Below are 14,726 nucleotides of genomic sequence, written 5' to 3'. Positions count from 1 at the left end.
TGTGATCTCCTACTTCATATATTGTAATTTCTATAGAATTTATAGACTACTTTTTGAACTTCTGTCCTCATCTTTTGGTGTTTTTCACAAGGGTAGTTGACCTTATAGAGATAACATCAGAATAGCATCCAAGCCAGAAAGTGGTAGATTAAAGTACAAGATATATTCATTATTAGGAAGAAGCAAAAAGTTATAATTTGATAGATATATTTGCTATATACTGTAGATAATGAAGACTATCAATATTTTCCTGGTGTAAGAAGAATCTCACATTCTATATGTGGAGAGAGAAAGATTTAGACTTGGTTATTTCTTTTGCAGATTGATTTGGTATACAGAAGAGTGTTTTCTTACTGATTTTTCTGTGCCATTTTGACTGTCTTTTGCATATAGAAAAATAGTGTTTAATGATCTTTAGTGGCAGAAATCAAAATTTTAATTTCATAAAATACCTAATTTTGTTGTCAACAGACTTTTTGCAGTGTCCTTGGTGAGCATTATACTTCTGCTTTAAAATGTGAAGTAAATGTAGAAGAGAAAGAGAAAGAGACTTCCGGTGTTCACACTTCTGAAAATCAAGAACTAGAATTGCAAGATTATAAATATGAAATTCAAGGTAATAAAGGCTTTACCACATTATTGAACAGAGTAATTTTCTTAAATGAATTGATAAACTTTCTCTGTTAATTCATGAGTTTATCACTTAGCCAATTTGAGTTATCTTAACATCTTGTTTTTTCAGGTTCATGAAATCTTAAATCTTTAATGTACATTTTTAGTTTTACAATGCAGTAATTGTGATATAAAGAGAACCAAAGCTGTCTACAAGTTTCCTTGTCTCTTTATCCTCTGTTCCTCTACTTCCATCTTTTCCTCACTATAATTCTTAATTTTATACCATAGATCCAAACCTTTAAAAGTTGTGGTATTTTATTGAATAAGTCTGTCGGGGTTTTATTTTTTTTTTAAAGAATAAGACATTCAGTTATCTTTCTTAATAGGAATCCTATATTTCATTTTTACAAATTATAACCTCAATTAATTTTTTTGATATTCCTTCACAGATAAGATGTTTCATACCCCTGTCCATTTGTATGAAGAATGAACAAATATGTACAAATTAATGAATGCCAAAAGAAATTAATGTATTTTAATGTGAAATTGTCAAATTAATCTTTGTAGCAGGTGTTCCACATTATTGAGGTTTTAATTGTTGGTTACTAAATCTATGAATTTTACTTCTAGCAGGCAATTTTCTGAAGTTATGAATTGATGAATAATACTTATTGAAAGAAGCAGACTTTTATTGTAGAGTGAAATTATTATAATTGTTTATCATTTAGATTTTCAGGAAAATGTGCAAACTCTTCTCAACAAAGTAACAGAAGAATACAACAAACTCTTGGTACTTCAGTCACGATTAAGTAAGGTCTGTAAAATGGAAAATGTATTATGATGTTTGCATTTATTGTATTACCTGCTATTTTGTAAGCTATTTCATCAACCAAAAATTTCTAAAATAAGTGAACATGAAAAGAAAATTAGGGAAAAGTGACATATATATATAGTATCAGTGAACTGAAGGAATTTCTGCAATTTGAATACTCTTTACCCCTTTAGAGAGTTTTTGAAGTCATGATAAAGTTAAAATGTATATAAAATGTCAAATTGTAAACTTTGTGAAACAGTTGCATTTAATTTTACATATAACATTTTTTAAAGCAGTGAGTCTGTTTTAGAGAAAAATGTGATTAGTTGTTTAGAATATAGCTGGTTTCACATGGTGTGTTATATAAAATTTCTTTCAAGTAGTTGTTTTAGAAATGTGCACATAGAAAACTAAGAGAGTATAGATGGCATCATATAATTTATTAACTACATCAGAAAAATGACGTGTATTAGTTCTTCCTCTTTCTCTTCCCCTCCTTCTTTTTCCCATTCTATTTTACCCCCTTTCTCCTTTCCCTCTCTCTTCCTCTTTCTGTGCAATTAAAGCACAACCTTATCCAGCCTTTCCTAAAATCTATAAACCTATCCCAGTATCTTACAGATAACTATGTAGGAGGACAGGTGGATGGTGGATAGATTCAAAGCCCTTCTTTAATTCCACATTTCTCTACAATTACTAGTTTTCTTTCTCCTTCCATTCATAGCTAGATATTGAACCCTATTCAGAATCATCATACCGTTTTCTTACCAGTACCCTTAGTAGTCTAGATTTCTTGTTTTTCTGCTGCCCTTATCCTGCCTCTGAGAACCCTTCTTCTTCACTCATACTTGGGTTTCTGAGGGCTGCTAAGAAAATTAGATGGTGATGTGGTTTGGTGACACTGCATAATCATGGTCTCTGACTGCATCTGGACCCTCAGGATCACGTGACAATTCTTTTATGTTGTCATTTATTCTCTCATAGTCCCCTCAGTGGATGCTACCTAATGTTATAACTTCCCTCGAGTCATACATTCCATTTCTACTCCCCTTTTTTCTTTGCAGATGGCCTTATTTCTCATTTTTCTGTGAGTATGGGAGCTATCAGTTATAAATTATCTCATCTTGCTACCTCTAGACCATATGTATTTCTTTAAATCTGAAAATACTCTGTTTTCCTCTGTCTCAGAAGAAGTTATCCCTTTTTATAACCAAGGTTATTTTATTTCCTGTCCTTTTGTTAACATCACCTTCTGTCTCCTCTAAGATTGATAACCTGTTTCTTCCCTCCCTTCTGTGCTTTCAGCCTCTTTGTCTGTGTTTCTTATTTCTGTCTTTCTTGCCCCTTGCATATTCCTCTTGTCTCCACTATTTAGAACATAACCAGTCTTCCTTGAATCTAATATCTCCCTTTGTGGTTTTCGTTCAACTTCATTGTCATATTCTTTGAAGGAATGAATAGACTGTAGTCATAGTTTCCCATCTCTTCCTGTCTTGCTCTCTCTTCTACCCACTGTAAACAAGCTCCAAACTTATGCTTCACTAAACTTTCTTTGGTGAAAGTTACCAGTGAATTCTTAATTATCAAATTTTCTTTCTGCTTTCTTACCTTCCATCCTTGTATTCTTTCAAAAATATGTTGGTTTTCCTTATGGCAGTACATAGTTGAAACTATTAAATAGTGTAGGAGGGGTTACAGTAAGCAAGTCACTACAGTGATGTTTGTCATTTTGCCTCTTTCCTTTCAGGACAGTGAGTGGGGAACAGTTTCCTTTGGTGAGACGCAAACCTCCCTTCCCCAGTGCCTGAATGTGGGAGGCTACTCTGGAACACAAACACCCACACTTGCCTCCTTAGTTCTCCCCAGACACTTCTTTCAGTTTGTTTTGAGAAAAACTTTTACCTGCCACCAGGCTTCTTCCTGGCTGAATCAGCAGAAAGGGCTATACTGTGATTAGTTAAAGGTCAATATATTTGTTTTCTGATCTCTACCTGTCGTTGATCTCTCTCTGAGCCTGGGGCCTTTCTAGGGTTCTACTAGGTAAGCTAACTGTCTGCTATAACTGTGGCTCCCTTCACGTGTGCTTTAGGCTGCTCCTTCCTCCACCCTGCTTAATCAGTATTCTGCCACACCTTTTCTGTTGAAATCTTTCTTAGTCTCTTTTATTTTTTGATTTATTATGGATTTATACCTTTTAAAGATTCATTATGATTTTAATTGAGTCATGGGGAGGGAGGAGAGATATATGTCAGAGATCATGAACATAAATGCCTACGTGAGCTCAACTCATAAAGTAAGTGAAAAAGGCCAAGTCAAAGCTGGAAAAGTGAAACCTGGAGAAAACATACCTCATCTAAAGGGGGCAGAGACTGCTCAGCTTCACATGTTGTTGTCACATAGGAACAGGGCCCAGTGTTGTTTATTCCTTCAGTTTATCAATTTTATGTGAGGTCTTTTGCTTTTTTAAGTGTTGGGAAGTATTAAAAATAAAAAGGATTTTTCCCCCCTAATTGGGAAACAATTAGGAAGGAAAAAAAAAACAAGAAAAACTGTTTGGTACCCAAAAGAATACTTCTGTAGCCTAGAATTAAAGTCAAACTTCTACTTTGCAACTGTAGGTGTAAACACATGCTCAGTGTTATCTTGAACTAGTTTTCTTTTTAATTCTGTTATTTTTTTATTTTGTAGTATTAACTACTTTCTTAGAATATTTTCTTCCCTTAGCTTCTGTGGCTTCAATTCTGCGGCTTTTTAAGCCTTCATTGTGGGTTTTGCCCACCCATTTATAGTCACCAAGAATCTGTGCTTGATCTGCTAATTATGCTGTATGCTGCCTTCATTCACTTCCATGGCTTCCAGATCTCTGTGTCTAGTCAGTTCTTACTCCTGAGCTGCAGAGTCGTATATCTAATTGGATATCTGTACTCGAGTATCCTTTATGTATGTCTCAGTCGACATTGAAATTGAATTTATTAATTTCTTCCCCTTAAACCAGCTTCTCTCCCTTCTCAGTTTTGAAGAGTGACATTCAACCGGAAACATGAGGATCATATCATCCTAGACAATTCTCTCCCCTAACTCCTGATCTCACATCATACTGAAATACACTCTGAAGGGAGTACAAAAGAAATGAAAGATGTATACCTTGTTCTCATTCAGTTATTCAGCCAGTAATTTTTATTTGCTAATTATATGCTAGGTTGTACTGTGTACTGGGAATAAAGCAGTATACAGTGTAAATAGTTACTAGACAGAAGGAATTGATAAATTGATGGACTTCATAGGCTAATTCAAGAAATATGTGTGTATATGTATGTGTGTGTGTATATATATATATATATATATATATATATAAAAAATAGTTATCCAAGGCAACATTTAATTAGTATTCAAAAGCGAAGTACTTTTGGGACTCCCTGGCGGTCCAGTGGTGTTAAGACTCTGTGTTTCCACTGCAAGGGGCATGGGTTGGATCCCTGGTCGGGGAACTCCAATCCACGTGCTGCAAGGTGCAGCCAAAAAAATAAAAAATAAAATAAAAGCCAAGTACTTTTGGAATTAAGCAAATATGTAGATGAGTATAGGTGCAAATAATTAAGGAAGAATTCTTGGAGGAAGTGGGACTTGAATTGGACCATGAAAGATGTGTAGGTTTCCGTAAGGAAGCGGAAGGGGAATAGCATTCCAGGTGGAAGAGGTGATATGATCAAAGTCTTGGAGGTGTAAGTGCGATATATTAGGGACATATTGCTCAAAGAGTAATGGACTTTAAGATTAGAGAGGTTAGACTGTACCAAACTTTGAATGCTAGGTGACACTTTTGTGGACATTAAAAAGCTGTTGGAGGGGCTTCCCTGGTGGCGCAGTGGTTGAGAGTCCACCTGCCGATGCAGGGGACATGGGTTCTTGCACCGGTCCGGGAAGATCCCACATGCCGTGGAGTGGCTGGGCCCGTGAGCCGTGGTCGCTGGGCCTGCGTGTCCGGAGCCTGTGCTCCACAACAGGAGAGGCCCAACAGTGAGAGGCCCGCGTAATGCAAAAAAAAAAAAAAAAAAAAGCTGTTGGAGATTTGTGATCACGATCTAGACATCATGAAGTTGAACTTTTAGGGAGATTAGTCTGATGGCAGTGGGAGGTAGGAAATAAGAAGGGACGATTCATAAGATATTTTAAGGAAGGACCTAAAGAATTTGGTAGTCAGTTGATATGGAAGTAAAAAGAGAGGAACAAGACCAAGACAACTCATTATTTTTTTCATTCCCTGTATCAGTGAAACTTACACCTTACATGTCTGTATAATAAGGCAGAGTATGGGTGTGCTGAGGGTCCCTAAGACCACTCCTCAGTTCAGTGGTTCACCAGAAGAACTCACAGGATTCAACATAATAGTGGTACTCAAGGCTAAGATTTATTACTGCAAAAGGATACAAAGCAAAATCAGCCCCATAAAGGTTTGAAAAGGAGCATGGGGCAAAGTCTGGAGGAAATAGGCACAAACTTCTAAAATTCTCTCCTAGTGGAGTCACAGGAAGACACACTTCATTCCTCTTGCAGTTGTGACGATACGTGCTAAGTTTTGACTACTAAGGAAGCTCACCTAAGCCTAGGAAACCATGGTTCTTTTTTATTAGGTGTCAGCCAAATGGGCATCCTCTGCCAGAACATACCAAATTCAGACTTCCAGGAAGAAAGCATGTGTTCAGCATAAACCATATTGCTTGTACATGAGACTCCCTTACAATTTAGGGGAACTTTTATATTAGTGTAGAGAACCGTCTACCAGCTAAGTTTCCAGATGCCAGCCAAGGGGCAGACTTGTAAGCAGGCCTTTTTAAAGAGATAGAAATCTCACAACTTCTGTGTTAACTCTTTTCTGCACAATAGATAAAAAAGTGAATTTCACATTTTATCCCAGCAAGTTGGCTACAACTGTAGAGGCATCCCAGACGTTGGTTGGGATGAGTCAGTCGGCCGTACATCACTGCTTAATCTGTTAGCCTCATCTACTAATCCTCTTCCTCATTTTAGCCATATTGAAATACTTAGAGTTTCCAGAATACACCCATATCTTTCAGACCCCTGGGGCTTTTTTGCATGCTGTTTTTTCTGTCTAACACTGTCCTTCCCCCTCCGATTTGCTTAGTGTATTCCTACTTATAATTCCAGTTGGTTCAAATGTTATTTCTTTTGTGTCACCTTTTTTATTTTTAAACATCCTTATTGGAGTATAATTGCTTTACAATGGTGTGTTAATTTCTGCTTTATAACAAAGTGAATCAGCTATACATATACATATATCCCCATATCTCCTTCCTCTTGCATCTCCCTCCCACCCTTCCTATCCCACCCCTCTAGGTTGTCACAAATCACCCAGCTGATCTCCCTGTGCTATGCGGCTGCTTCCCACTAGCTAGTACATTTGGTGGTATATATATGTCCATGCCACTCTCTCACTTCGTCGTTTGTGTCATCTTCTTTACCTATCCTCCTAGACTAGAAATTTCTCCCTCCATTCTCTTAATATCTGTACTTTTTTTTTGCACCTACCTTTCTCAGTTATTTTAAATACCTGATTACCTTCCTTTCTTTCCTGTTCCATTCTTCAGAATCAGGAAGTCTTCTCTTTATTTCCATTTCCTCTTCTTAGCACAGTGCTTTGTTTAGCACATGGTAAAGGCTTACTATATGTTTACTGAATGAATTAAGTGACAGTATAGAAAGGTTGAGCTGTAAACTGAAGTATTTACCTGATGGGCTTTATTTTCTCTAGGAAGTAGGAGGCAAGATCCTTGGTTGAAATGTACACAGCGAGTAGGAGTGAGGTAGAGGACGTGATAAGAGTAGTACCAACTGAAATAGCTTTCATGGGAAATAGCTTTTATCCTGTTGCTCACCTCCTTCTACAGTATCCTTTGTTCATCTAGTATAGCAAGTCCAAACTCATCCCTTGCTTTTACGGTGCTCTTTATACCTACCTGTCTTACTTATCTGGCGCAATTTCCCCCGTCCCTCAAGATCATTGTCTTCACTACTTATAGCAGGTCATTCTTTCACAAATGTTCTTATTCTTTCTTCCATGTAAACTTTCCTAATCATTGCCCAAAATGTTGGAGACCCAAATAAAATTTGACTTCCTCCATAATTACTCAGATCCACATCAGTCTTTCTTCTGTTATTGCCCTTTAGTCAAACATTATAGTTTAATGCTTCTCTAATTGTTTAATTTTACTTCCCCAATTAGTTGATGAATTCTGTGAGGGCAGATACACCTTTTTTTTTTTTTTTTTTTTTTTTTTTTTTTTTACTCTTTTTATATTCTTACTCTCCCTTGTCACAATGCTGGCCACATAGTAGACCGATTATTAAATATTTGAGGAATAACTGAATTAATACACACACATCTGACATATTGCTGCCTAGTTTTAATAATTAAGGAAATAAGCTGAGGTTTATCTGTTTTTGCTGTTTTCCTTCCTTTTATATAAAGAACAGCATACATTTGTCAGTTACCTTGTTGTATGTGAGGTATATCCAGAGATTAATAGCAGAAATAGGTATGTTATTAAGTATTGATAATATAAAATTTACTGTGTATGAGTTGAAATTTCAGAGATCAAGTCATACTTTAAATATTATTGTGAACTTTATACCAAATTCTGTGCAGCTCCTATTTTTATAGTAAAATGAAATTCCTTCTGGTTATGAAAGAACATTATGTTTACTAATATAATATCAATGCTGTGAAGGGAATGGGATGTGAGTCACTGTGTCAAAAGAGAGCGTGGAATAACTTGGAAGGGAAAATATTTGTATTAGAGTGTCACAATTTTAGGTGATTTTGGAGGAAACATTTTAAAGGTAAAGTTGCTTTTATATAGTTTTCACAATCCTGGGTCATATATTTATGTCACTGCTTTTCTTCTGTTATTTTCAATAGATTCAAAGACAGCAGACAGGTGATGTGAAACTTGAATTTGCAGAAGAAAACCTACCAAAAGAGGAAACAGACTTTTTGTCAACCCATCCTCAGATGACAGATTTTCAAGACACTGGTAAATTTTGATTATATACTGTAATGTGGTGTTTTTATACCAAATGTTCAGTAATTTGATTTTTTACTTTAAAATTTGAGACAACGTAGTGCATTGGGCATTTCACTGTAACTCTCTTTGGTCTCAGTTTTCTCATCCTTAGAATGAAAGATTTAGACTACTCATGTCTTCCCACTTCTTACATTCTCTGGTTATACATTATTTTCAATTTAAAGACATAAAATTGGTAGTTTTAGGGGTACTGCCGCCATGAAGATAGAAGAAATGATCTTGAATTACACTATTCATGTTTTCTTGTTATCATAAGTCTAAATGAGTTTAAATTGATACCTGAGTTATTACTACTAAAAAACATTTTTCAAAGAAGAATTAATATTTTCTGTACATTCAAAACAGTGACTGGTATTTCACTAAGAAATTTGTATTGAAATGTGCATTTTCTTCCATTCATGTAACTCAGATGTTTGTCATAAAAGAAAGTTATCTGCTCTGCAAGATACTGAAAAAATTAAACAACTTGAAGGACAAGTTCAAGAATTAGAAAACCTCGTATCCTCTTTGCAGCAGCAACTGAAAGAAACTGAAGAAAACTATGGGGCAGAGATTCATTCTTTGCAGGAAAGGCTACAAGCTGTTAATGAGTTTACAGTTCAGCCAAGGTATCCATCTACTTATAATTTCATTCAATAGTATTTGTAGCTTAGTAACAATCATAGTATGGTTGTTTTAAGAAAAAAGTGTAACTTAAGCAAATTTGCTTGAAAGAGATGGGCTATAGCATTGCCAAGAAATAAGAACAGGAGATAATTCTTCATCTCTGAAATGTGTGAAGTAAATGTTAATGTAAACCACATACATTTTATAATAGGAATTTTACTTACACCTTTATTTTATAAAGACGCTTGTTGTTATGAATATGCTAAGTTAAATCAGGCGGTGTGCATGTTACTTGTTTATTGTATGTCCAGTCTTTGCTACTTTGATATGGGGAGTACACAAAGAATATAAGATATGATCATTCCAGTCATACTGGACTTTCTTCACTTGGTTGTCTAATGCTCAGATTCACCATGTCCAAAATACAACTCGATCTTCCCCTCAAAATTTGCTCCTCTGCAGCCATCTAATTCCATCTCTGGTGACTCCTCTTTCAAACCTCACTTCCAGTCTATCAAGAAATGCTGTTATCTCAACTTAAAAAATAAATCTAAACTGTACCACTTCTCATCCCCTGGTCCCTGCCATCATCATGTCTTACTTGGATTACTGCAACAATGGATCTCCTTGCTTCTACTCTAACTCTTCCCTAAAGTTTGTTCTCAACACAGTTCTAAAACTTTGCTTTTAAAATTTAAGACAAATCATGCTGTTCTAGTGCTCCTCTGTCCTTACTGTGCCTTACTTGGACCTATATAATGGGTCCCTGTTTATCTCTCTGAATTTATCTCCTGCGGACTTGCTTGTCACTTACTATTGTAAAGCCACATAATCTCCTCGAGATACTCAAACCATCAGTATGCTTCTGCCTTATGAATTTCTCTCTCATTGCTGTTCCTCTACCTGGAATGATATTTCTCTAGTTATTTCCATGCCCAACACACTTACCTCCTTTGGGTCTTTACTCAAATGTCATGTTCTCATGAGGCCTATCCTGACCACCCTATTGAAATTAAAATCATCCCTTATAACTCTGTATATGAATTTCCTGCTTCATTTTTCTATATTAACTGTTTTATATATTTAAAACTATATATTTATATAAAATAAAAACAAGTCTATATTATATTTGGAGGGGAGGTTTATTTATTTGTTTTTGTTATCTGTCCCCTGTGAAGGAGTTCAAGCTTTGTAAGGGGATTTTTGTTTATTTATTCACTGTATCCCAAACCCTATAATAATTCCCTATGCATAGTAGGTGCTCAATAAATATTTGTTAAATGAATGAACAGTTTATAATTTAGTAGGGAAGTGTGCTGTAGTATGTAACTAGCTCTATAAAGTCCTCAGAGATTTAACCTAACTTTGACTGGCTCTGCTGCTCTAAGAGTAATGCCTCTATAGGCACTTGTTATTGGAACCTAAAGACAAGGGGGTTTTTTGTTTTGTTTTGGGTTTTTTTGGAGACAAAATACTGAATTTCCACACTTCTTCGGAAGCATTCTGTTTCTCCATCTTTTATTCAGGGTCTGTATGTAGGCTTTGGAATTGTTTATCCAGCATTGGCACAGCCTTATAAGGCTTCCATTTTATTTGAGGTCAGTGGTTCCCAAACTTTACCATGCATTAAAAACATTGGAGGTTTTTGAAATTATTAGTGTTTGAAATTATTATTTTTTCATTGTTATTATTGAAATTACAGGTTACTGGATTTTACATTTGAAGAGTTAGATTCAGTAGCTTAGAGATGGATTCTGGTCATTTGTATTTGTAACAAGGTAATTCTGAAGCGGGCAGTCCATAGATTGATATTTGGAAACTATTACTTTAGGTTTTTTGATAAGAAAGAAAATAGGTATATAGCAAGAACTCTTTCATAACCACTTACAGTATTTCAAGTTTCCTTCCTTTAATTAGTGATGTTTTCTCTCCAAAGCATGAAGAAAAGGAAGTTTTCTGGAAGTGTAGACCTACTTTGCTGTTCTTGCACTTGGGCTTTTTGCCAGCTCATCATGCTTTTTTAGAGTTTCTCTAATAATCACTGGAAATGTATTAATACCTTTCAACTAAAACCATTAGTTTTCTCCCACCCTGCAAAAATGAGGCTTATTGACTGCCATGTTCACTCCTATGAACATGTATTTAAAGTTATTTCTTGTTGGGCTTCCCTGGTGGTGCAGTGGTTGAGAGTCCGCCTGCCGATGCAGGGGACACGGGTTTGTGCCCTGGTCTGGGAGGATCCCACGTGCCGCGGAGCAGCTGGGCCCGTGAGCCATGGCCGCTGAGCCTGCGCGTCCAGAGCCTGTGCTCCGCAACGGGAGAGGCCACAACAGTGAGAGGCCCGCGTACCAAAAAAAAAAAAAAAAAAAAGTTAATACTTATAAACAGCTCCATGTCATGCTTTTGTAGTAGACTTTATACAATGGCATAAAATTCAGGGATAATCTGTTAAAATATTCTGTCATTTAATTCTGCTGCTTTATTTTTAATCAGTCAAAAATATGACTTAAGTTACAATACCTGTAACTCTTGACCTGTCATTCTTGTTTCCATTGCCCCAATACACATTTTATGCATGCTGTAAATTTGGACTAACAGTAAAATTTACACACAACACTAATTCTTTCATCCTCTTTTATTTATTTTTAGCTTTTCCATTGATTCAATGGTAATTACTGAATCTGATGTACAGAAAACAGTATATCCTGGAAGTTGTCTACAACAGAACATCGATGGTGCAACAGAGGTATTATATCTTTAAACTGTTATGTACACTGGTTTTATTTTTGTTACTATCATTTTTATGTCTGTGGTTTAATAATTATCCAATAAATAGTTGCTAAGAATTAAGTATAGTAAATATGAGGATAATACATTATGTAAAAGACCCAGAAGAATATATAAGTGAAGAAATTTGATGTACTTTCATAGCATAGGAAAAACAGAAGAAAGTTAAAATTGAGAGGTGTTTTTTCCCCCTAAATACATTCTAGTTTAAAATTTGTCTTGTTTTATATAACATGGGGTGTATTACAAATTAGTTTCAGTGCCCTGAACTTTATAACAAATTAGTTTCAGAAAAGAGAAACAGCTTTCCTTCCTACCATGGGGAATTGAACTAGGCTGTCTCTGGAATAGTATTTAGGAATTCCCAAAATTCAGTATGCTAGGGCTGGGACATTGGATGAGGCTTTCTTCAGCACAGGCCATATGCTATAGAAAAGCCCCTCATCTTTTACAGTATATCTCATCTAGCTAAACCACCTTTTGCCTCTCCTCAGCACTGTATATATTCCCAGTTTGTGGCCACTTTTCTCAAACATAACTGTAAAACCCTGATCTTCACTCAGTAGATTTTTAGTTCTTAAGTCCTACAGAAAAAAGATCATTGCTGTCTCTCATTCTGGATATAGAAGAGAGACATTGGCCACATTCTCAATTCTTCCACATTCATCCCACATGGAATATCTGTTTGGATGACATTCAGATAATTGGTAAATAAAGAAGTACTTTCTTGCCAAGAACATGTTTACATTTAAATAACCATTCTTCTTTTTTCTGTTTATAAAAGTAATTTGTATTTGTAGAAAACTGGATACTATTAATAAGTACCAAGAAGAAAAGAAATTTGTTTATAATGTCATGAGCAAAGATAGCCACTGTTAACATTATTTAAAATAAAATACATGCACGTCTTATTAATTATATTTAAGAAGTATCTTTTCCCCACTCTAGAACTGTGTGTTAGTAATTATAAATATATTTCTCACTTTGCATCTTTGTTAAGTTCACTGTAGTAAGTACAATTATTTAGTAGAATTGTACACTAGAATTATTCGCTATAATTATTTTTAATAAAGGGAGCAGAAATTTATTTATTAAAAATTTTCAGAAGCTTTCTAAAAAATAGTAATCTTTTGAAGATATTTGAGAGTAGAAGTTTAAAAATAAGTGGTGTATAATTAGTGTAAATAAACATGTCATATTTTGCTTTTTAATTCAGTTTTCTGGTGAATTTGGAGTGAAACAGGAAACAAATATGGTTAAGTTGCTGGAAAAACAGTACCAAGAACGATTAGAAGAAGAAGTAGCTAAGGTAAGTTTATAGTTTATTTGGAAGGTTATTGTGGTCTGTATTCCCTTTTAGCCTTCAAAAAATATACGTTTTATTGGTGGTAATGCACTTTATTTTTTGTTGTAAATTTTATACATAGCTCATTTAAGTTGTCAAATACTGGTATTAACCACAATTGCCTTTGAATGGAATTTTCTGTGAATTTTTCTTTTGAGTAACGCATTCTTCTCTTGATGTAGAATAGTAATTAGAAACTTTTCAGAGTTATAAATTTGTTAACCTTGTGAGTAGTACCATAGGAAAGAGTTTGGCCTTCCTTAAAGGTGGGGGATATGGTAGGAAGTGAGAAAAGTGCTTGGTCTTCTATGTATTACCTTTGCCTACCTCCCAGAGAAGTTACTGCGATGTTAATGACTGTAGATGCTGTTGGCTGCTATGCCCAGAGCTATTCTTGTAATCTCCTGAGCACGGAGCATATCACCTAGTATACCGTTATGATTCCATTTCTTTTGTCTCTGTATTCTCTTTTAAAATACTTACACCTAATTGGGTTCTTATTTTGGAACAGTTGAATTCTGAGTTTGTCTGCTTGTTTTTTATAATATTTAAACTGTTACAGTGTAACAATCATAGTGGAGTATATGCATTTTAAAGTGGAAGGAGTGACAGAATTTACAGGAAATGCATAAGGAATTAGTTTAAACATAAATTAGATGAGGAGGTCAAGACTCAAGGAAATATGTGGGCCATAAAGACCTACTCACTTCTATATCTGAATTGAATATTTAATTCACAGTAAAAAGTGAGGCACCATCACTTTTTTTTTTTTTTTTTGCGGTACGCGGGCCTCTCACCGCTGCGGCCTCTCCCGTTGCAGAGCACAGGCTCCGGACGCGCAGGCCCAGCAGCCATGGCTCACGGGCCCAGCCGCTCCGCGGCATGTGGGATCTTCCTGGTCCGGGGCATGAACCCGTGTCCCCTGCATCGGCAGGCGGACTCCCAACCACTGCGCCACCAGGGAAGCCCTCCATCACTTTTATATAGCTCTCACTATCTAGTTCTTTTAGAGACTTGCAGGTTTTCTTTTGTACTTAACCTTTTACATAAATTTCTCAAGTGAAATGTTTATAGCAGAGCATCATAGTATAGTAGTTAAGAACATGAGGTTTGGTATAGGATTTACCATGCTTTAAATTCTTGTTCTGCTTTACTAGATTTGTGATCTTAGGAAAGTTACTTAAGTTTTCAGTCTCGGCTCCCTCTATGTTAAAGGAGGAGAATAATAGAAATAATAGTAATTCTTGTGAAGATTCAATGAACTAATACATATAAAGCACCTAGAAGATAGTAAAGACTCATAAGTGACATTTTTAAAGTAGTCTTACTACTATGATAATGGTGATGATATAAATCTGTTTTGTGAAGCATCATTTATCCAAGCTGATAGCAGATTACCAAAGTACAGGTCAGTGAAAACTGTTCCAAAGGCAGCCAAGGTACTGTGATCCAAGAG

The 14,726-nt window shown here is 35.6% G+C and overlaps 1 protein-coding gene across 11 annotated transcripts in view; it reads left to right on the top strand.

Moving 5' to 3' along the window:
* The window catches only part of AKAP9 (A-kinase anchoring protein 9), a 146,355-nt gene that overhangs the window by 54,261 nt on the left and 77,368 nt on the right, over positions 1–14,726 (top strand). For all 11 annotated transcript variants that reach the window (XR_013829963.1, XM_079932613.1, XM_079932617.1 and 8 more), the window contains exons 11-16: positions 472–616; positions 1,344–1,429; positions 8,367–8,481; positions 8,942–9,140; positions 11,788–11,884; positions 13,142–13,234. Coding sequence is in view for 10 of the 11 variants with exons in the window: in XM_079932613.1 (XP_079788739.1) it covers positions 472–616; positions 1,344–1,429; positions 8,367–8,481; positions 8,942–9,140; positions 11,788–11,884; positions 13,142–13,234 (735 nt within the window). In the remaining variant the exon portion in view is untranslated. The remainder of the gene's footprint in view (positions 1–471; positions 617–1,343; positions 1,430–8,366; positions 8,482–8,941; positions 9,141–11,787; positions 11,885–13,141; positions 13,235–14,726) is intronic.

This window comes from Stenella coeruleoalba (genome assembly GCF_951394435.1).
Source record: "Stenella coeruleoalba genome assembly, chromosome: 9".
Lineage (NCBI taxonomy): Eukaryota > Metazoa > Chordata > Mammalia > Artiodactyla > Delphinidae > Stenella > Stenella coeruleoalba.
The sequence above is the reverse complement of the archived record's forward strand: the minus strand, read 5'-3'. Positions and strand labels throughout refer to the sequence as shown.